Source organism: Dendrobates tinctorius, unplaced genomic scaffold (genome assembly GCF_039654945.1).
Source record: "Dendrobates tinctorius isolate UK_male_01 unplaced genomic scaffold, ASM3965494v1 ptg000158l, whole genome shotgun sequence".
In the NCBI taxonomy this organism is placed as follows: Eukaryota; Metazoa; Chordata; class Amphibia; order Anura; family Dendrobatidae; genus Dendrobates; species Dendrobates tinctorius.
In genome coordinates this window covers 1256649-1281187 of record NW_027361825.1, presented here as the reverse complement: position 1 = coordinate 1281187, position 24539 = coordinate 1256649, and the positions used below count along the sequence as shown (strand labels likewise).

General features: G+C 43.0%; 1 protein-coding gene across 1 annotated transcript; it reads left to right on the top strand.

Annotated features, from left to right (window-relative positions):
- The first annotated feature begins 11903 nt into the window (after positions 1 to 11903).
- PSMB9 (proteasome 20S subunit beta 9) lies at positions 11904 to 16383 on the top strand. The gene is made up of 6 exons (XM_073548709.1): positions 11904 to 12059; positions 13377 to 13444; positions 13529 to 13660; positions 14508 to 14637; positions 15627 to 15768; positions 16214 to 16383. The coding sequence occupies exons 1-6, from the start codon at positions 12009 to 12011 to the stop codon at positions 16339 to 16341; spliced, it is 651 nt and encodes a 216-aa protein (XP_073404810.1). The 5' UTR covers positions 11904 to 12008; the 3' UTR covers positions 16342 to 16383.
- The last annotated feature ends 8156 nt before the right edge of the window (positions 16384 to 24539 follow it).

Sequence of the window (24539 nt, the reverse complement as noted above, 5' to 3'; positions counted from 1 at the left end):
GCCAGCACCGTACGCAACAGAAAGTGGTAACTGAGTCTCGTCATCATCTGATGCGTACTGAGGTGTGCTGACCATAGGCACTGGCCCACCCGCCTCTTCAGATTCAGAGGGACAAAGATGTTGTGCATCACTGCATACTCCCTCTTCTTCACATTCTGGAATGCTGCTTGGCTGGCCCCCTCTTTCCAAACCAACAGATTCCGAGAACAGAAGTAGAGACTGTGATGGCTCCTGTCCAGGGCTCTCTGACTGCCTGGGCACTTTGGCAGGTGGTGAAGAGACAGATGGTTGCTCTTCGGTGCTCTGACCCTGAGAGGATGTGGAAGTAATTGAAGTCAATGCGTTAGCTGCCATCCATCTGACAACGCCTTCAATTTGTTCCTCCCGCAGCAGTGGGGTACGGTGAGGTCCTACAAAGCTGCACATAAAGGACTGTTGCCTGCTAAAACTGGGGGATGCTGACTCACTGGTGCCAACAGCAGGCACAGAATCCCCACGTCCTCTCCCTGCAGAATCCCCACGTCCTCTCCCTTCTGAAACTCCACTCCCACGTGCCTTACTCCCTGCCTTCTTCATCTTGCTAGACTGAGAAAGATAGGCAGAAAAGTACAAAGGGGGGCCTTAGTGTGCTTATTCCTGAACAGCTGGTTACAGGTATAAGAAACACTAATTTTATGAAGTGTGTGTGTCGACTACACTTTAATGGGAGCTAATGTGGCCTACACAACTTTCAAATGTAGTGTTTGGTGAACTTTGTTGTTTTTTTGGGGGGGCAAAAAAACTAAAAGGATGTGACCAAAGATTTGAAAGTCAGAGTATCGCCAACTTTCTGGAGCTATTACAATGCAGGCAGGTAACCTACAATGCAAAAGATGAGGCTCCAAAAAAATTGGGTAATACTAATCTGGCTGCAGCTGAGGGGCACAAGCCAGAAAAAAGGCTCCTCTATCTACTCCTATATAGTGTTTGCAACCAACCAATGTAGATGGATACGGATGGATGCACACTAATAGGAGAAGAAAAAATGAGCTGCAATTAATTAAATATATGTGTGAGGCAGTGACGCACGCTGAGCAGCCTACAACCAGACGTAGCTGCAGGACACACTACTCAGCGTGAGCTGCACTCACACACAGTCAGAGACCTCTCAGACAGCCGTGAACAGTGCAGCTAAGTGGGCACTAGCACTGACAGGCTGCAGAAAGGCTCCGCTGTGTACTCCTAGAGTGTTTGCAACCACCGTATATGGATACGGATGGATGCACACTAATAGGAGAAAAAGTGAGCTGCAATAAAAGAAAAATGTGTGAGGCAGTGACATGCTGAGCGGCCTACAACCAGACGTAGCTGCAGGACACACTACTCAGCGTGAGCTGCTCTCACACACAGTCAGAGACCTCTCAGACAGCCGTGAACAGTGCAGCTACAGTAAGTGGGCACTAGCACTGAAAGACTGCAGAAAGGCTCCGCTGTCTACTACTAGTGTTTGCAACCAACGTATATGGATACGGATAGAAGCACACTAGGTAGAATTTTTTAAAAATAAGCAGCTCAAAAAGAAAAATATGTATGAGGCAGCAGTGAGGCACGCTGGGCGGCCTACAACCAGACGTGGCTGCAGGACCCACTCCACAGCGTGAGCTGCACTGTGAACACTGCTGCTAGGGAAAAGCAAGCTACAGTGGTGGTTTATGTAGCCTGGGTAAAGCACAATATTGTTTTGAGAATCGCTATTTCTAACTGTCCCTCACAGTCTTCAACAGCAGCCTGTCCCTAACTTAATTCACAGCAGAGTGACCAGAAATGGCGGCAGCAGTGGTTTATATAGTGCATCATGACCTCATTTCAGCAGCCAATCACAGCCATGCCAATAGTTAACATGCCTACATGCCTAACAGGATGTGCCCACACTTCTGAGGAATCCCATTGGCTGAATCAAAACGAGCGGGCTGATAGCATTATGGGAACTTCCGATTCCGGTATCCGATATGAAAAAAGTATAGGAAGTCAACAGCTAATATCGGCCGATACCCGATACTTGCGGTATCGGAAAGCTCAACACTAGTTATCACCGATCCATGGGTGGACTCCACAGGATAGGTGATCGCTTAGGTCCGACCATTAGACACTGCGTTGATTGAAAGAATGAGGAAGTTTTATCGTTGTTAGAACACTTATCCCCATTTTAAAATGGAACGGCAGGTGAGATGTTTGACCGCAGCTCCACTCATTCTCTTTGGGGCTTCTAGAAAAAAACAAGTGCAGCCACTGAGGGATTTAATGGATCAGTGGTCAAGTCGGACATGCCACTCCAGTCTAATGGGGATGAAAAATTTCACATTTTGCTGAATGGGTCCAAGTAGTCAGACCCCCCCAATCAATACGTTATCAGTTATCCTGTAGAGAGGGGATTGCTTTTTTTTCCACAGGAGAACCCCTGTAACTATATCTCTGACGCTGTGATCCAAGTATTTAATCTCTAATGGAAATAAAGAATCTTCGCCTAAGTAATATCAGAGAGAACAAATGACTGCCATACACAACACACACCCCTATACCAAGACCAATACTACCACATACAGGGAACAAATACAACCACACCATGACCAGACCACAGTGACCGTATAACACTGCATACAAGGAACAAATCCTGCCAGACCATGAACAGATCACAACACTATGGTGGCAACAAATTAATGAGCTCACCATTAAAGAAGCGAACCAAAAAATAAGATTAAAAATTATCATTTATTACAAAATCATGTTATAATGACAACAAGACCACATATCTATTATAGTAAAAAATACCCCAATCTAGGAGACTACAGCATAACTTAAACACAATATTCCACAGGCAATAAATACAGATACCCCAAGGACACGTCTCCCTGTCAGCATAAGGATCCTATATTAATTTATCATATAACAAATGTGATTAGTGTGCTCTAGGCATCCATCCAAAATTTATTGATCCATTTGCTTACAAGTTAGGCTGCCCTAAAAGGATCCGCATTCAATGTAAAGCAACACATTTAATCCTCCCTTTATTTAGGGCTTAATTGAATGTAGCATAGAATATCATATCTTTTATCAAGTAAAAAGCCCCCAATAAAAAGGCCTATTTATAACGTATAGTATACAGCTCATATATAGCATCCAAATTACATCCACAATGGAGGACCTGAAACTAGTAACTTTGTCTCATTGATCAATGCGCTTCCCTGTACACAACATAAATGATGTGCCCATTGTAACTATAAAGTCCTGCAAGGAAAAGCCCAAAAGAGGATGCTTTGATTATACCTGATGGTGCGTTTTTTCAATCCTGCCACTGTCCCCTGCGCCCCGATGCGTGTTTCGCCCTGCTGCTTCTTCCCGGGGCGTGGTTAGATAGGTGTCAGTGAGGGGTTTAAATCTTTCTAAAGAGCCAATAAAAAAGCCCCTACCCCGTCATGTGACCCGAAGAGGAGTGTCAAATTATAAGCGCGTCACTGCCCTGATTACCATTACACGCTAGAAAGAAAAGATACAGTGACGTCTTCAATGGAGGCAGGACACTTGCGGCGCATGCGCCCATCATATGCCACCCGAAACAAATGTAGTTTCCCATCCAGCGTCTCAGTGGGCGGCGTCACATATAATGCGCCGCTCACATCTATGACACGGCAGAAAACAACGGGGGCATTGACAGAAACGCGCATGCGCACTGCCTGTCAAAATGAAGGTTCCTTATATATAGATAAAATTAAACTAAATATACATCAGTACTTAAACCTTTCAATAAAGGCGGTGATTAAAGTGACCGGTGCAGATAGGGTGCATCAATGTTTATTAAAGCAAGCAAACTTGCAACGTATCAAACATCCCTATATAAAAAACGCATCATTATTGGGAAAAATGAAGTGAACGGCAGGGCACATTAGCAAAACGCATATAGGCGCTACGTATCAAAATTAAAAATAAAAATATATTCAAAATGTGATTGCTTGAACCTATAAAAAATGGATTTAATACGTGACTTTTAATTGAATCGTACATAACCCATAAATTGTGCCATCGAAAAACATGACATTAAAGTGACCTGTGCTATTTAAAGTGCATTATATATTTATAAAATATCAAGCATCCAAGGTATTGCTATATAAAGAGCACTTTTTTTATGTGAAAGTGACAAGTGCAAACAACATATATGTTACATTAATCATAATAATAAAAAAAAAAATATACAGATATATATTTTTGTCATAATCTTCATTTCAACTAGTCCTGATGAATCCTCTATATATTTGATTGAAGAGACGTCCTTTTGCGTGAAGACATGAAGACTATATAACCTCCGAATCCAGGACGGGAAATTATGGGGACATCCTAAAACCCAAAAACTGACTGAATGATAGACACTAAATAAAAAATAAGAATAAAACATGCATTACAAACCAGAATATCAAAATTATATCCTAACCCATAAAAAATACCTCTCAAGATATGCATAACTATAAGAAAGCTGAAAAACCCAATGTTTCATTTAAACCCTTGGGACTAAGGGTCCCCAACCGAAAAATCCATCTGCTCTCAACCTGCGCCAGAACTATACCCAAATCACCCCCTCTGGAACCCAGACAAACTTGGTCAATGGCCTTGATCATTAGGCCTCTTGCATTACAATTATGAAACATTTTAAAAGTTCTGGGTAGGGGTTTCAAAGAAGTGGTATCCTCACTATTTTTAGCTTTTTCTATATCCCGGACATGCTCATGGGTTCTTACCTTTAGTTCTCGAGTAGTCAATCCGACGTATATTTTTCCACAGGGACATTTAGCGTGGTAGATAACGCCTTGAGAATTACAACTAAGATGTTTTCGTATTACAAATTGTCGTGACCCATCAAAATTTGTAAAAGTAGTAGATTTGATGTGATTCAGACACCCTTTGCAGAGACCATATGGGAAAAAAACAGGCGTTCCAAGGCCAGACCCCTTCTTAATAGGTTCAAAATGGCTATGAACCAGCATGTCCTTCAAATTTGATGTTCTTCTGGCTACAAAAGAAGGTTGACTAGGTAAGACCTGATTCAGAGTTGGATCGACCAGCAAAACATTCCAATGTTTATAAATGATGGCTTTAAGTTCGTTCCACTTATTACTGTACGTAGAAATGAATCGAACTTGTTCCTGATTCAATGACTTTATGGCCCTTCATGTCCAAAGAAGTATATAGTTTAAGTGTACAAGTAACACACTGACTCACCTGTGATGTCTGTAGTTGGAAGTCTTTCATCTTCATCCAGTGCAGACCACCATCACTTGTTCCAGCAAGGACTCGTCTCTGCAGAAAATAACACAGTTATCTATAGTGATCACTTCCAGAGCACATTCTCCACTATTTTCCTTGACTTCTACACTATGTCAGATGAATAAAAAAGAAGACAGTGCCGCCCAGCACAGTAGCAGGACCCCTTTTGTTCTCCTCCATGGAAGACAGTAACCTCAAAAGTAAATTAAATTACAGCAGTAACAATGTCCCCTGATTGGTCCCTACAGTAATTATGTCCCCACTTGCCACAATAAACCAATAGTGAATGTTCCTCATCCTGACCTCCATACAGTAATTGTCACCTCTTTATTTAATAAGGTGCCAGGACCTGGACCCCTTTATTTAATGTCCCCATCCTGGACCCTAATGTCCAGTTATAATGTCTTCATCCTGAGCCCCTATGTCCACTTTGATAACGTCATCTCTCTGGGCCCCTATGTCCGACCCTATGGCCACAACCTTGCCCAATCACAGAGGGGGGATTCTTCTCACCTTCTTGCGTTCCCCGGCGTCCTCTTGTGGCTTCATATTTGGAGTGGTCGTTAAAATGGTTGCCGACTGCTGCTGCGACAGGGCGCTCTGCTCTGTGACAGGCCGCGCGCTGGCATCACATAGCAGTAACATTGAAAGGCCACCGGTCTATCAAAGGCTGCAGGAGAAGTTTAACAAAACTGCTATGTGACATCAACGCACAGCCTGTCACAAAGCAGAGCGCCCTGTCACAGCTGCAGCCGGCATTGGGCTTGATGTGCGTTGCCGCCAGGGTCTGCTCCAGGTTTTCATGGACCTCGGGCGAAAGAGTATCAGTGGGTCCCTTTAAAGGGAATCTGTCACCCCTTTTTTGAGATATCATATAATGATATCATTCAATTGTGTGTCACATAAGGATTCTCTTAGTACTTTTGCTTCCCCCTGACCCCGCACCTTTCATGCATAAATACCTTGTTTATATCGGTTCAGATGTATGTAAACTGCCGCTGTCCGGTCCGCTGGGCGGGGCTTATTCACCTGCTCCCCCCTCCCTGTCTTGCTCTGCATTTCTTCTTGTGTGAAGCAAGACAGGGAGGGGGGAGCAGTTGAATAAACCCCGCCCAGCGGACCGGACAGCGGCAGTTTACATACATCTGAACCGATATGAAAAAGGTATTTATGCATGAAAGGTGTGGGGTCATGAGGAAGCAAAAGTACTAAGAGAATCCTTATGTGACACACAATTGAATGATATAATTATATGATATCTCAAAAAAGGGGTGACAGATTCCCTTTAACACATGCCAGGATTCCTGATGCATAGATAAAAAATACAGGTATAGTACAATATATGGGCACCACATAGTCCACCATACAGTATTATGGGCACCACATAGTCCGTCATACAGTATTATGGGCCACATATAATGCTCATTCATACAATATATCACGGGCCCCATGCAATGCTCCTCCACACAGTATTATGGGCCCTCTGCTCCTCCATACAGTATATTATAGGCTGCCCATGCTCCTCCATACAGTATATTATAGGCCCCCATGCTCCTCCAAACAGTATATTATGGGTCCCCTGCGCCTCCATACAGTATATTATGGGTCCCCATGCACCTCCATACAGTATATTATGGGTCCCCATGCTCCATACAGAATATTATGGGCCACCTGCTCCTCTATACAGTATATTAAGGCCCCCATGCACCTCCATACAGTATATTATGGGCCCCCATGCTCCCAACAGTATATTATGGGTCACATGCTCCTCCATACAGTATACTATCGGCCCCCATGCACTTCCATACAGTATACTATGGGCCCCCTGCTCCTCCATACAGTATATTATGGGCCCTCTGCTCCTCCACTCCTCCATACAGGATATTATGGCCCCCCATGCTCCTCCATACAGTATATTATGGCCCCCATGCACCTCCATACAGTATACTATGGGCCCCCTGCTCCTCCATACAGTATATTATAGGCCCCATGCTCCTCCATACAGTATATTATGGGCCCCCATGCACCTCCATACAGTATACTATGGGCCCCCTGCTCCTCCATACAGTATATTATGGGGCCTCTGCTCCTCCATACAGTATACTATGGGCCCCCTGCTCCTCTATACAGTACAGTATATTATGGGCCCTCTGCTCCTCCATACAGTATATTATGGCCCCCATGCTCCTCCATACAGTATATTATTGGCTCCCATGCACCTCCATACAGTATACTATGGGCCCCCATGCTCCTCCATACAGTATATTATGGGCCCCCATGCTCCTCCATGCAGTATATTATGGGCTCCCATGCTCCTCCATACAGTATATGATGGCCCCCCTGCTCCTCCATACAGTATATTATGGGTCACATGCTCCTCCATACAGTATATTATGGGTCCCCTGCACCTCCATACAGTATATTATGGGTCCCCATGCACCCCCATACAGTGAATTATGGGCCCCCATGCTCCATACAGTATATTATGGGCCACCTGCTCCTCCATACAGTATATTAAGTCCCCCATGCACCTCCATACAGTATATTATGGGCCCCCATGCTCCCTACAGTATATTATGGGTCACATGCTCCTCCATACAGTATACTATCGGCCCCCATGCACCTCCATACAGTATACTATGGGCCCCCTACTCCTCCATACAGTATACTATGGGGCCTCTGCTCCTCCATACAGTATATTATGGGCCCTCTGTTCCTCCATACAGTATATTATGGCCCCCATGCTCTTCCATACAGTATATTATTGGCCCCCATGCACCGCCATACAGTATACTATGGGCCCCCTGCTCCTCCATACAGTATACTATGGGCCCCCTACTCCTCCATACAGTATACTATCGGCCCCCATGCACCTCCATACAGTATACTATGGGCCCCCTACTCCTCCATACAGTATACTATGGGCCCCCTGCTCCTCCATACAGTATATTATGGGCCCTCTGCTCCTCCATACAGTATATTATGGCCCCCATGCTCCTCCATACAGTATATTATTGGCCCCCATGCACCTCCATACAGTATACTATGGGCCCCCTGCTCCTCCATACAGTATGTTATGGACCCCCATGCTCCTCAATACTGTATATTATAGCCCCCATGCACCTCCATACAGTAAATTATTGGGCCCCCATGCAATGCTCCTCCACACAGTATTATGGGCCCTCTGCTCCTCCATACAGTATATTATAGGCTGCCCATGCTCCTCCATACAGTATATTATAGGCCCCCATGCTCCTCCAAACAGTATATTATGGTCCCTATGCACCTCCATACAGTATATTATGGGCCCCCGTGCACCTCCATACAGTATACTATGGGCCCCCTGCTCCTCCATACAGTACAGTATATTATGGGCCCTCTGCTCCTCCATACAGTATATTATGGCCCCCATGCTCCTCCATACAGTATATTATTGGCTCCCATGCACCGCCATACAGTATACTATGGGCCCCCATGCTCCTCCATACAGTATATTATGGGCCCCATGCTCCTCCATGCAGTATATTATGGGCCCCCATGCTCCTCCATACAGTATATGATGGGCCCCCTGCTCCTCCATACAGTATATTATGGGTCACATGCTCCTCCATACAGTATATTATGGGTCCCCTGCACCTCCATGCAGTATATTATGGGTCCCCATGCACCCCCATACAGTATATTATGGGCCCCCATGCTCCATACAGTATATTATGGGCCACCTGCTCCTCCATACAGTATATTAAGTCCCCCATGCACCTCCATACAGTATATTATGGGCCCCCATGCTCCCTACAGTATATTATGGGTCACATGCTCCTCCATACAGTATACTATCGGCCCCCATGCACCTCCATACAGTATACTATGGGCCCCCTGCTCCTCCATACAGTATTTTATGGGGCCTCTGCTCCTCCATACAGTATACTATGTGCCCCCTGCTCCTCCATACAGTATATTATTGGCCCCCATGCACCTCCATACAGTATACTATGGGCCCCCTGCTCCTCCATACAGTATATTATGGGCCCCCATGCTCCTCCATACAGTATATTATAGCCCCCATGCACCTCCATACAGTAAATTATGGGCCCCCATACAATGCTCCTCCACACAGTATTATGGGCCCTCTGCTCCTCCATACAGTATATTATAGGCTGCCCATGCTCCTCCATACAGTATATTATAGGCCCCCATGCTCCTCCAAACAGTATATTATGGCCCCTATGCACCTCCATACAGTATATTATGGGCCCCGTGCACCTCCATACAGTATACTATGGGCCCCCATGCTCCTCCATACAGTATATTATGGGCCCCCATGCTCCTCCATGCAGTATATTATGGGCCCCCATGCTCCTCCATACGGTATATGATGGGCCCCCTGCTCCTCCATACAGTATATTATGGGTCACATGCTCCTCCATACAGTATATTATGGGTCCCCTGCGCCTCCATAAAATATATTATGGGTCCCCACGCACCTCCATACAGTATATTATGGGCCCCCATGCTCCATACAGTATATTATGGGCCACCTGCTCCTCCATACAGTATATTAAGGCCCCCATGCACCTCCATACAGTATATTATGGGTCCCCATGCTCCCTACAGTATATTATGGGTCACATGCTCCTCCATACAGTATACTATCGGCCCCCATGCACCTCCATACAGTATACTATGGGGCCCCTGCTCCTCCATACAGTATATTATGGGGCCTCTACTCCTCCATACAGTATACTATGGGCCCCCTTGCACCTCCATACAGTATACTATGGGCCCCCTGCTCCTCTATACAGTATATTATGGGCCCCCATGCTCCTCCATACATTATATTATAGCCCCCATGCACCTCCATACAGTAAATTATGGGCCCCCATGCTCCTACATACAGTATTATGGGCCCCATGCTCCTCCATACAGTATATTATAGGCCCCCATGCACCTCCATACAGTATATTATGGGCCCCCATGCACCTCCTTACAGTATATTATGGGCCCCCATGCACCTCCTTACAGTATATTATGGGCCCCCTGCTCCTCCATACAGTATATTATGGGGCCCATGTAATGCTCCTCTATGCAGTACATCATGGACCCCATGTAATGCTGCATATACTGTATAAAGAAAAAAAAATAAAATGCTCACCTCTCCTGTTCCTACCGCAGGTCCCGTCCACTCAGCGTCTCTCCTGGCTCTGCAATGCTCAGGACAGAGGCTGAGCACGCAGTGATGATGTCACCCTCTGCCCTGAGACGCCGCAGAGTCAGAGGGCACTGAAGACCCTGCAGCTGCCAGAACGAGGAAAGATGAGTATTAGAGGGGGCCCCGATGCCAGCGCTGGACCCCATGGTGTGTCCCACTCCCACCGCCGGTTCACCCAGGGACCCCAGCGCTTACCGCCGGCCCAGGACACACACGCGCCTGCATCGCTCTCAGTTTTAAAGGGCCCGCGTCCCTAATTTTTTTTTTCCTTCTTCTCTTCCTCCTCTCTGGGGCCCACCGGGCATTTCACCGGTATACCGGTGGGCCAGACCGACCCTGTCGGCACTCATAGCAAGTGAGCATTTTTGCTACACACAAGGAGATACGATCATTGCCTGTGTGTAGCAGAGGCCATTGAAGTACAGCAGCTTCTAATCTCCTATGGAGACTTTTGAAGCATGCAAAAAGTAAAAAAAAATATTAAAAAAAATATAAACGTTCAAATCACCCCCCTTTCACCCCATTCAAAATAAACCAATAATTAAAAAAATCAAATATACACATATTTGGCATCGCCACATTCAGAATCGACCCATCTATCAATATAAAATAAGAATTAACTCGATCGCTAAATGGCGTAATGAGAAAAAAATTAAAATCGCCAGAATTACGTTTTTTTTGTCACCTCTACATTGCAATAAAATGCAATAATGGGTGATCAAAAGATCATATCTACACCAAAATGATATAAATAAAAATGGAGACGGTACAGGCTTTTGTAATTTTTTTTTACAAATTTTTGAATTTTTTTCACCGCTTAAATAAAAAAGAACCTTGGCATGTTTGGTGTCTATGAACTCTTAATGACCTGGAGAATCATAATGGCAGGTCAGTTTTAGCATTTAGTGAACGAGGTAAAAAAAAACCAAATGTGAAATTGCCCTTTTTTTTGCAATTTCACCACACTTGGAATATTTTCCCTGTTTTCCAGTACATGATATGCTAAAACCAATGGTGACATTCAAAAATACAACTTGTCCTGCAAAAAACAAGCCCTCACATGGCCATATTGACTGAAAAATAAAAAAGTTATGGCTCTGAGAACAAGAGGAGCAAACAACAGATATTCAAACATTGAAATACCCCTTTTCTCCTTGTGGAAGTGATGTCACGCCTGGCATATCAGAGTGAGGAGACTTAAAAGCCATGCATGCTCCTCTGGGAAATTAAATATGCAAATTGTCTTTTCAGAGAGGTTGAGGACTTGAACTCTTTCTAAAATGTATTTTAGACACTAAATATACATTCTCCAAATTGTTTCTTTTTACAGAATTGGAATCTATGAATGCATCTGGCGTGAACCCCTGGATGTGATCCTTGTGCCTGGACCTGCCCGTAACCTTCACACATCGCAGAGTAACATGACAGGGACGCACTCAGAGCTGCGGTCACCAGGCTGAAGCTCTGCTCAATACTTTCACTTTTGCTTCATTTTGCAGGAAGAAAGATGCCTTCTCTTGGGGGCCCGGGGAACGCTTCTTACAAGGTGTCCACTGGGGTAAGAGTCTCCTCATTTACCTAATAAGTGTTTTTAAAGACCCTGAAGGTGAAGAGGGAGCAGGGACAGGAGTAGACGTGCAATACTGGGGAGGGGAGAGTACAGTATAGAGGGGCAGGAGCACACAGGCGACATTGCTTCATAGTAGAAATCCTCCAGAATTGTACAACATAACACTCAGAGGAATACGCAGAATTACGGATTATACGGGTAACATTCTCTAGAGGAAAGTACAATGAGACGTTCTACAATGTCACACGAAATGTGCAGGTCTCTATTATGGGTGATGGGGACGCCCACTTACCCCAAACGTACCTGCGATTCGCTGTGACATCAGATAGGAGCTTGTCAGTGGGGTCGTACACTGTGATCAATAATTCGGACATATCAGACCCCTGGGCTGGCTGCACATATTAATATTCACACTGACAATACAATGGGAGGGAGAGGAGGATACTCCATGGAGGATGAAGTCACACACTGCGGGGTTTGTTGCAGATCGATCAGTAGCTATTTATTTTCTTCACTTATATAGCGCCATTAATTCCACAGCGCTTTACAGACATTATCATCACTGTCCCCATTGGGGCTCACAATCTACATCCGCTGTCTCGTCACCTGAAACAGCCCTATACAAATGTGGGAAACCAAACTTTGGTCTCAGAAATTTCTGTAACAAGATCTGCAGCCGAATCGTCACATGTTGAGTATTTGTTGCAGATTTTCAACGTGGATTTGTGTGCTGAAAATCCACAACATAATACAGTACAAGATAAGATGATGAGATTCCAACAACACCTGCGATATGTCGATTTTCTCTGCAGAATTAATTGCTGATTTTAATCTTTGTGTTGCAAAGAGCGAAATGAATCTTCTGCAAAATCCACGTGATATGTGCAGTAGTAATGCTAAGCAAAACTATATCGTGTGAACATCGCTGGTGGCTAAGTTCATGCGGCCATACTTCCAGTCTGGGCTGTCCGGGTGCTAATTCACATGGACGGTTTTGCACATGGACCTCTACCCCTCATGGAAAGAAAATTGCAGTATGACCTAGTCTGGTCCAGTTTACAGATTTCATCTGTGTGCTGTACGTGTTTTTCACAGACCCATAGACTTGTAATGGCACTTTTCATCCATGATACCGGAAGCAATGGACATGTGAGCAGCCCTATAGACTTCAATGGGCAAGTGTTCTATCCGTAAAAAAAAAATGGATGCAACACGTTTGTGTGAATGAGGATATATGGTATGGTTATTTTGTGCCAGTTTTTCTCCATAGTAGGTGCCTCACCAGATTTCTTTGTGTCTTTCCAGACCACAATCATTGCGGTGGAGTTTGATGGAGGAGTGATCATTGGATCGGACTCCCGGGTGTCCGCGGGGTGAGCTCACCTCCTCTCTGTATCTTTCACACATCCTTGGTTGGCGTCTCAGACCCAGTTTATACTTTTCTCCTCTTTATACAGAGAATCTGTGGTGAATCGAGTGTTTAATAAGCTGGCTCCCGTCCATGACAGGATCTTCTGCGCTCTGTCGGGCTCCGCTGCAGATGCACAGGCCATGGCCGACATGGTGCATTACTACATGGAGGTTCACAGGTCAGTGCCCAAAGGTGGACATCAATTAGCCTAACATTAGTGTCTATTTTTAATCTATTTTTGTACAATATAGGATATAGTAATCCTCTAACTTCCAGGTCCAGAAAAATACAGCTTTAGTGCTCGTTCTGTGGAGCATATAATGGGTTTATGTGGTCTCCTCGTGCTCCACGGACTGCGCACAGACCCCTTATAGCTAGTGTGTCAGGGAATATGGGTGATTTTTTCATGTGGACCGATGGTCTGCGTGAAAAAAATGGCAGCATGCCCTACTCCTGTCTGTTATAAAGATGGGAGTAATGTATGCGATTAGGGGCAAACACAGAGCCATTCTTACCAATATGGCCTTAATAAGAATGGGCATTACATCTATAGCCGGATACAAGGAAGCCTCCATGTATAGCGAACCCTTCAGCTTTCGTTTGGTCCAGCTATGAGCAGGGAAGAGTGCCGCAGGCCCTTGAAGAAACGTTTGCACGGTCTGAACTGAGGGACACCCATCCTCTGACATGGACCAGGCAGAGAAGTGGAGCGTCTCAGACTACTACAACACCGAGAATAGAGGAGGCCGGCAGCCATTGTATATACAAGAAAGAGGACAGGGGATTAGAGGAACTGCGCCAGAAAATAAAATAGAGGGGACCCGGTGTTTTACTGTGTATAATGTATTTATTATATGTGTTATGTATTCATTGTAACATTTTATTGTCTGGTGGAGCGGGACTTGAGTTATTCCACATTTAGTTCTGCATTTCTGCCAATATTGATTAATTTAATGTAACTTCGGTTTCTGTCCTTTAATCTGAGATTTATATAAACATTTTTTTGCACATTTCTCCAAACACAGTGTAGAGATGGGGGCTCCACCATTGGTGTTAGCTGCTGCAAACCTGGTGAAGGGGATCAGCTATAAGTACAAGGAGGAGATATTGGCCCACCTCATTGTGGCCGGCTGGGACCGGAAGAATGGAGGACAGGTGAGGCAAAGCTAAGGATGGTGCGACAGAAAATACTTACATAAGGGGTTCACAGTATGGCTACCTGGCTCAATATACAAGTGGTTTCACCCATAGCACTAACTGCAGCTGCCAGCAGGCAAGAAGTTATGGGGCTGGTGTAACGTGTAGAGGGTTATTCTGGTATCACAGTATTCATTGCCAATCCTTACAATAGATCCTCAATATTAGATAAGAATCCTTACACACGTGTCGGTCATTGTGATAGGTCAAGTGATTGCAAGTTCAAGTAAAGTAAAAAAAATATAGATATATATATAGATATATATTTCTATTGATGTACATTTCGCCGTCTGCGTAACTGTCCAAACTTACAAAATATCATATCAATTAGTCCAGATGGTGAAAGACAATACAAAAATCAAAATGGCAGCATTGCTGTTTTTTTGTTTATGTCACATCACAAAAAAAATGAATAAAAAGAGATCAGGAAGTCGCACGAACCCCAAAATGGTGATGATAAAAAACAGATTGTACTATGAAAAAAGAACATTCATACAACTCTAGCAAATGAAAATAAATAAGCTGAAGTGCCCAGTTGGATTCTGTCACCTAAAAGCCTGCTCAAACCTGGAGCCAGCTCTGATAAAGAGGTCTCTGTGCTCAACCCGGTGAGGAGTCTGCCACCCACTGATCTGACGTTGGTGGTCATTAATATTATGATCCCTTAAAACTTGTTCAGTGTAAATCAGTTTTTGCCAACCATATGTAGGAGTCACATGGAGCTGCGAGGTCCCGAGCTATTGGCAATAGAGTACACCAGTGTTCATCAGAGACTCCAGGGATAAACTTGGCGCCATCTTAGACACTATATCCCCTTCAGTCACCACCGAAGTTAGCGCACTCATCATTAGTTTGTGTATCTGATTATCTTTTTCCTTTTTATATTCATTGTGACTGAACACAAAGCAATAAATAATGAGCAGTTGTAATAAATGTTTGCACCACAGGTCTACGGGACACTGGGTGGGATGATAACACGACAGCCCTTTGCCATCGGTGGCTCGGGCAGTACATACATATACGGTTATGTGGATTCTACCTTTAAACCTGGAATGTCCAAGGAGCAGTGCGAAAAATTTGCTGTTGATGGTAAGGAAAGGAGCAAGAGATCATCATGTCAATTATTTTACATCTAAAATAAAGTATATATAATGTTTAGTAGCCATAAGAACTCGTTTCCTAAGGTCTTGCGTGTTCAGTCTCCTCTCAAGCCTCGAGCCTACCATGTTAGAACCAGTGATCAAATCTCACCTGAGTCCTGGGATGAATGTCCAAAAATTGGGAATAGCATTGGTGTCCATTATGCTCTTCATAGAGGGCCAGGAAGCTGAAAACCGGTAATAAATGGTTGTACACACTACTTCAGAATGTGAACCTCTCCGATTACGGGAGACTTCTGCTATGATAACCATGTGATGGGCTTCTTGGTTGTTGAGGAATCACCAGGACGCTTATTAGGGAACCTTATAGAAGACTACAATTTAATAAAAATGCAATTCTGTAAGGATAACTCTGCTGTTCACTTTCTTCACAGCATTGTCCCTGGCCATGGGCAGAGATGGCTCCAGCGGAGGCGTCATCTATATGGTTACTGTCACAAAGGATGGCACGAAGGAGAACGTTATCAGTGGTGACAGCATTCCTCGCTTCTACGACCTGTAGTAATGTAATCCACAAATGTAAATAAATATTTTAGATAATCTATACTTTTTGTCAATAATTTCACTTAAATCCTTCATGTCCAGATGTTCTGTGTTCTGCTGTTATCTATGGAGTCAGTCAGGGTCATGTACTAAGTGTATATCAAGCAGAGTGTGATGAATAAAGTATGACCCGACAGTCTTTAGGAACTCTATATACAATACAACAAATAGGAGACAACCAAACAACCGAAAGACCCGAACAACCAAAGGAAGCCAAGCAGGAAATAATTAATAATGCGCCTTTATTAAACAGGTGGCAAAATACATATAGCCAAAATTAAAAGCAATGTGCACGTATCGAGACAAATTATACAATTATAAAATATAATAAAGGCGCATTATTAATTATTTCCTGCTTGGCTTCCTTTGGTTGTTCGGGTCTTTCGGTTGTTTGGTTGTCTTTGTAACTTCAGTGGTTTCACTGCCTTCACAGAACACTGGTGGTAGTGCATATTTATGTTCACATATGTATCTATATATAGATACATATAAAGGATGTATGGTATATACCGTATATATAATTTTTTTTTATATATATAAATGTTCCATCTGGTGCTTGTGGTTTAATTTAACAAATAGGAGACGCAGAGGAGCAGCAGATGCTGACTCTTTCTCTACTGCTATCGCTCCATACATTTCAGAATATCTTTTGCCTGTAAAGTTTTTCTAAGTTTTAACCAATTACGTCACACACTGAAGTGAGAGTTTATAAAATCCATGTTCTTCGCTACTGTAGGCAATAAAGTTACAATCTTTCATTTGATCCTCCTTGCATTCTTCAAAGTGAAAAAAATGCCTTTAATGTCCGTAGTGACCATCAGCCAGTGATTGACTAGGCAAGTATTTCCCACTATTCCTGGTGTATGAGGACAGGTTCTGGAGCAAAGACCAACTGGACTGGAATAGGAACTGAGCTGCAGTTTTCAGCAACAGGCTGCGAACGGAGCTTTTCTGGTTCTGTTAACATCTGGCTGCTGGTAGAGTTGACAACAAGTGATTGGTGGGGGTGCCAGGTTGTCGATCTAATATTAATGACCTACTCAAGGTCATCAATCTCATCAAATTATTCTCTTTTTAGCCTTTCACGGATAAGTGTTGTATGACCACTTTTAGGACACCAACTACTGATGAGCGCATGTGCTCGTTACATGAGTTTGCCTAGGGTGGTCAGGTATGCACCGAGTATTGCTGGTGAGATGTTCGCGTCCCCACATGTTTCGCAGCTTTTAAACAGCCACAAAAAATGTAGGGCGTGCCCTCATTTGTCAGGCAATCGCCGCATGTTTTGTGGCTGTCTAGTAGCCGCAAACATGCGACTGCGAGGACACGATCATGTGACTTGAGCATCCGCGATACTCAGTGCATACCTGAGCACCCTGGGCAAACTTGAGTAACGAGCACTTGCGCTCATCAGTAATGCTGACTACAGGAGACAAGTTGTCCTAGCACAGGTCAGACGTTCTCGGCTCGTTTCAGTGCCCACCTCCTGTAGACGATCGTGGACAAGATTATTCTCATCTCAGACATAAAAGGCTGAAAGAAGAATATCCCTTTACAGTTCATTGGAGATAAAGATGATTGATAAGGCAGGACTATTAAATAATATGGTTATAAGTAAAAATAAACTAGCACACTCACCATGTACAGTTGTGCTAACTATGTGCAACCCTGTGGTTAGGTATGTAAGATACAGACACTGATATCAAATATGTTTTCTGATATTTCTGTAATGTACATTTGCTGTATTGCAGAAATTTAGTATATTTTGGTATTCCTTAACTGGAAAAATGAAATAATCATCAAAGCAAAAATCATGGCAGACCCTGAACCTACATTGGATTGGAGGATGATGGGATAAGCAATCACATTGACTGATGCATATGTGGGGTTCAACAAAGCAAGTACTAGCACTGATGGTGGCAGTGACAGGGGTGCTCCTCCATATACCGGAACACCACTGGATTGGGAATAAAAATCAGCTCATATTATGACGACACAGCATTTAATCTTAGTTATCTAGACGTAAATTCTGTAGCCCAGGAGACATGCACTATTATCTTTATGTTGACTTTTCAATTTATGTGTTTTTCTTTGGTTGGTCAAGAAACACAGACTATTTTTCCTATAAGCCCGGATGTTGACACTTGAGTTGATGTTTACTGCAACTTATTGTCTGCTAACTTTGCAAGACAGGGTCATTGAACAATGGATGTTTGCTAAATATATTGATTGACCATTGTGCGGGTCCTGTGGCTTATTTAACTGCAAATCAGAGAAGGACGAACTATGCAGATTGATTAAATACTCAGAAAATGAGAGTTAAACTCATCCCACCTCCTCCATAGCCTGTGAATGATGATCTGAGCCACAGATGTGGGTCTAAAAATGGATTTCTATTGTTCTGCAAGAAGAATCAGATAGGCTTGCCAGAGCAACAGCCAGGACATCATGGCTCCATCAAGAGGGACACAGATTTGAATTTCTACAGGATGTCAGCATAGGGGACCACAGCCTCAGCTGGAAGAACACAGATATGTTCCATTGAATTTCACTGAATCAATACATACATTTGGGGAAGCCAGGTTGTGACCATCCGGTCAACTGGTTCCATGGATACATTTGGAGAAGCCAGGTTGGGACCATCTGATCGCCGGGCTCCACGGAGATGTTTGGGAAAGCCAGGATTGTGACCCTCCAGTCAATTGGCCCCATGGACACGTTTGGAGAAGCTAGGTTGGGACCATCCGGTCGCATGGGAACATGCCTCAATGGACTGTCAGCTTCCTATGATTGTTGTTACCTCCTCTCTGTGGGTGCCTGCCAAAAGCGGGGTGCCACAGGTGGGGGTAGTCAGCCCTAGATGCCCCAGCTGCTCTAATCCTGGTGAGTCAGTGGAAGGGTGAGACTCTGTAATTTGCAATATCTTGGGTATTTTGCTAGGACTAATCTATATGTTATTGTCTGTTTGGTGGTTCAGTAAAGTATTGCCACAATGTTTTACCTTCACCCTGTATTTTCTGAGTAGTATTATGCCCATGGAAAAACTAGAGCAGGCATTCAGTGGGATGAGCCCTCGTCGATGTGGTATTTATCCAGCGGACTACAGCACTCATTGACACCAGTGTATCCACACACATACGATATGAAGTCCCAAGGAAATTTGGGGAACCCGGGCACCCTGCAGTGGTAATACATTTGAAGTATACTATGTTTATTAGGGAAAAGTTAGTGTATTATCGTATAAAATGATGACATATTTCAAAAGCATATTGCGTTTCTCTTTAGGTCATATAAAGACAAATTGTTTACAGACATTGTTATCCATAACATGCAACCCACATTGCCCCTCTCCATACTGCCTCCCTACATTCTGCCTCTCTCTATAACATGCCACCCACTTTGTCCCTTCCATAATTTCCCACTAAATTGCCCTTTCTATAATAGCCTAACCAGATCTCCATACTGATCCCCTCCATAGTATCCCACCCACACTACCCTTCTCCATAATATCCCACCCACTGCCCCTCTTCTTCTGCTCCCCCACTGCTCTTCTTCACAACATTCCACCCCACACTGCCCCTTCATAACATCCCACACACACTGCCCTTCTCCATAATATCCACCAACACTGCACTTTTCAATATCTCCCTCACGATCCCTCTCCAAAATCTCCACACTCTTCCCCTCTACATATCCCTACACTGCCCATCTCCAAAATATCCCACCCGCACTGTCCCTCTCTATAATATCCCACTCACACTGTCCCGCTCCATACTGCCACCACACATTTCCCTTCTCCATTTACCCCACACTGCCCCTCTCTATATCTCACCCCCATTGCCCCTCTCCATACTGCCACCACACATGTCCCTTCTCCATTTAACCCTCTCCATAATTTCCAGCTTAGCTGGCCACATTATTCCACCCAGTTTGCTTCTCTCCATACTCATCCCCTCCATAATATCCCACCCACATTGCCCCTCTCCAGAATATCCCACACACCCCATCTCCATATCTCACCCACATTGCCCCTCTCCATAATATTCCACCCAGTTTGCTTCTTTCCATGCTCATCCCCTCCATAGTATCCCACCCACACTGCCACTTTCCATAATATTCAACCCACATTGCCCCTCTCCAAAATATCCCACCCACTCACACTGCCCATCTCCATAATATACACCAAAAAAAGAAGAGCATGGACAACACCTCCAAAAATCATACATTGATCTAATGATGGCTAGACAAAAATATATAACTGAACCCGAGGTTCTTAGTTTAACATTCTAATCAGATTCTGTGAAGCCCACTGCCACGTCACAGCAAACCTCTTAGTGGGTCTCTATCGCCCTAACTGAGCGGAGCTGTGCGCCGACCACCGCCGGAGCAACAATGCACCTGCAGGGTGGATGACCTGGTGCTCCACAGCGCCCATGCTGCAAGGTAGAGTCCCCATGACTCCAGACTGCGCCGCCCTACCAGCACAAAAACACAGCAACAATGGCCGCCACACAGCACCACACCAAATGAAAGGAGCATTGAAACTCACCTTTCTAAATAAAGCTCTCCAGTGAGAGCAAAAATAGGCTAGACCATTTTCTTTGCAGTCTCCTGCTAATTTAAAATCACCTGTGCCAAATGAGAGACGTGCTGGTCCAAGAAAGGAGAAAGAACATGCTATACACCAAAAAAAGAAAAGCATGGACCACACCTCCAAGAATCATACATTGATCTTGTGCCGCTAGGCAAAAATATATAGAACTGAACATGAGGTTCTTAGTTTAACATTCTGATCAGACTGTATGAAGCCCACTGCCACTTAACGGCAGAGGTGTGGTTCATGCTTTTTTTTGGTGTATAGCATCTCCATAATATCCCACCCACATTGCCCCTCTCCATAATATCCAACTCACACTGCCCCTTTCCCATAATATCATACCCATATTGCCTCACTCCATATTAAAAAAAATGACAAAATTTAGCAAAATAAAAAAAGAAAAGCGTGTGGGGTGTGGCTATCAAAGTAATTCTGCATTGTACAGTTGTGTGAAAAAGTGTTTGCTCCTTCCTGATTTCCTTTTCATTTGCATGTTTTTCACACTTTAATTATTCAGTTCACCAAACAAATTGAAATATTAGACAAATATTTATAACACAAGTAAACGCAAAATACAGTTTTAAAATTAAGGTATTTATTATTAAGTGAACAAGAAATGCAAACATACAGGGCTCTGTGTGAAAACGTAATTGACTCCCATAAACATGAATTAATTGTGGTTTATCACATTTTTGGGAAGCGGAGTTCACATTCCCTAGTAACACCCAGGCCTGATTACTGCCACACCTGTTCTCAAATCAAGAAATCACTTAAACAGGACCTGCCTGACAATGTGAAGTAGACCAAAAGATCCTCCAAAGCTAGACATCATGACACTATCCATGGAAATTCTGGAACAAATGAGAAACCAAGTACAGTAGTGTTCAAAATAATAGCAGTATGTTCAAAAATGTGAGTTAATCACAAAGCTTTATACTAGTTTTTATTTCCATGCATTGGGAACATTGCTCACTGTTTTCTAATTTAAAACATGAAGAGAAATGTATATAAAACTTTTAACTACTTTACAGAAAATGACAAAAAAATTAACATTGCGCAGTTAAAAAAAATAGCAGTGTCTGCATTTGTCTTTACAAACTCACAATATGTATTTTTTGAGGATTTAGTATTCCTGTGAATCATTAACCTAATATTTAGCTTTTACCCACAGTTTGTTTTTTTTTTAGAAAAAAAACAACCAACTTCTGGCTCCTGTGACGCTTTGACTACATCCCACAATTTTTTGCCATTTCTTGCTTTTGCCTCAGAAATGGCATTTGTGATGTCACCTCACAAGTGTTCTACTGGAATAAGGTCCAGGGATTGGGCCGGCCGCTCCATAACCTCAATTTTGTTGGAGTTGGACCAAGATTTTGCTCGTTTATCGGTGTCAAGCAACCTTACGAAAGCACAGACGACCATAAGTCCCAAGGAAATATTATTTATTAAGTCATTATTAAAAATAATTATTAAAAACATTCCATTAAAATAAATGTATGATACATATACTGAACCATTATTCCAAAAAAGGGGGTCATGCCACCCAGATATGAGGCATACAATATGTGTAAATTAATACAAAAACATAAAGATATAAAATATAAGTGATAATAACAAAACTCAAATGTTATTGTTTATAATAATACAAAGCAATAATAAAGTGCATATAATACACATGCAAGGAAATAAAACAACAATAGTGTGTGACCATAAACATAAGTGTGAATCACTACCACAATGAGCCAGTATATATCACAGTATGCCCATATATTGCATCCATATAGTATCAAAAAAGGAAAGACACAATAAGTGTCACCATAAAATAACGATGCCTGTCGACCAGGAAAAAGAGAGCCAATGTGAAAAAGTGTGAAAAATTATGAGTGGATATAAAATACAACCTCTCCTGGTCTCCTGGGATAGCTACCCGGTCCCGACGCGCGTTTCGGCGCTAAGCCTTCATCGGGGTGGCGTCAAGCAGAGACAGGTGAGTATAAATACTAACACTAACCAATAACAAATGTGGGTGTGTGAAAAGAAACCAATCAATACAAAGGGCGTATACATTAATTACAACGTCATAGCGCAACTGCGCAAGAGCGGAAATTGAATGCTGGTATCCCACTAGTTAAGACAATCTATCGGTATAAAACCCGGAAGAAAATGTCCGCCAACCGGAAGTAATCGTTACCGGTCAACCAGACGCATAAATTGTCATATGACCAAAGGAATTGAGCCGACGTAAAAAAGCATCATAGTTGCTAAGAAACGAGCCGTCACATGACCGGAAGAAGATGGCCGCCATATGAAAATATTGTTACCAGGTGACCAGACACATACATTATGATGTGACAGAAAAAATGTGGCCAAAATAAAAACCATCACAGTTACGAAGTAACAGACAATCATGGGCCCAAAAAAATGTAAATCACATAAAACCAAGCGGTCACTTGGCCGTAACGGTACGGCTATCATATCATCTTAGCAATAGACATATAACTGCCGTATGGCGATTAGCATGTATATCAACAGAATACCTAGCAGTTTAAAAACAGATACACATGAACAGTGTGATCAGGACGTGCACTCATTGACCTGAACAGAAAAGGACGCACATATAACAGGGGAGGCGGGAGCACAGGAGAGAGCGCGCCAAGCCGCAAAATGCGGCATAGAAACGCGACCTGAACCAGGGCAAACCGCATGCCACTGCCACATGTGCGTACCTGCACGGGCCAATGAAACCACAAGCCAATTAAAGTGCTGAAAACCATAACAGTATAAAGTGCAGGATTATTATACAGACATATGAAGTGCAGAATTATATAACAAACATATAAGGTGATAAATATAATATACATATATATCCAAATAATATCACAAATAATCAATAATAAATCAAACATACCATATACATAGTGCATAATGACACTCATATAAATATTAATATTAAATATTAAATAGTGTAGTGCATTGAAAAATTTTTTTCTAATTTCACTCTTGTATATCAGGCTTGAGAAAATTCCATGTAGAAAACGGACTAAAAATTCATAGCCAATCTTTAAGAGACTTCACCCTAAACTATCATAAATAAAAATAAAAAATAAATAAAATTATAATTATATAAAAATTATTATAAAACAATTATATAGTGTTATTAGTCAAACAGCATACTTACATAACATATCATATAGTATACTCATATTGCAACAGTTTTCTTTTACATTGAAAATTATTCATATATGTATCATATGCTGAAATAAAGTAATAAGGTATCATATCAATCCCACGGAAATTTAGTTTAATCAAGGTGAAACACGTACATTTGAGATTAGACATCATATTACTTGTACCACTAAAGCAGTGATATATTTTGCAATATGTCCATGCCAGAAAATTTATATTGGTATTACCACAAGACAATTTAAGGTGAGGGTTCGAGAGCACATCTTAGGTATCAAAGCAGCAGCAACTGAAAATGATGTGAATGCCCTAAAAACAATTCCAAGGCATTTTAAACAACATCATAACTGTGATAGTACTAAACTAAATTTCCGTGG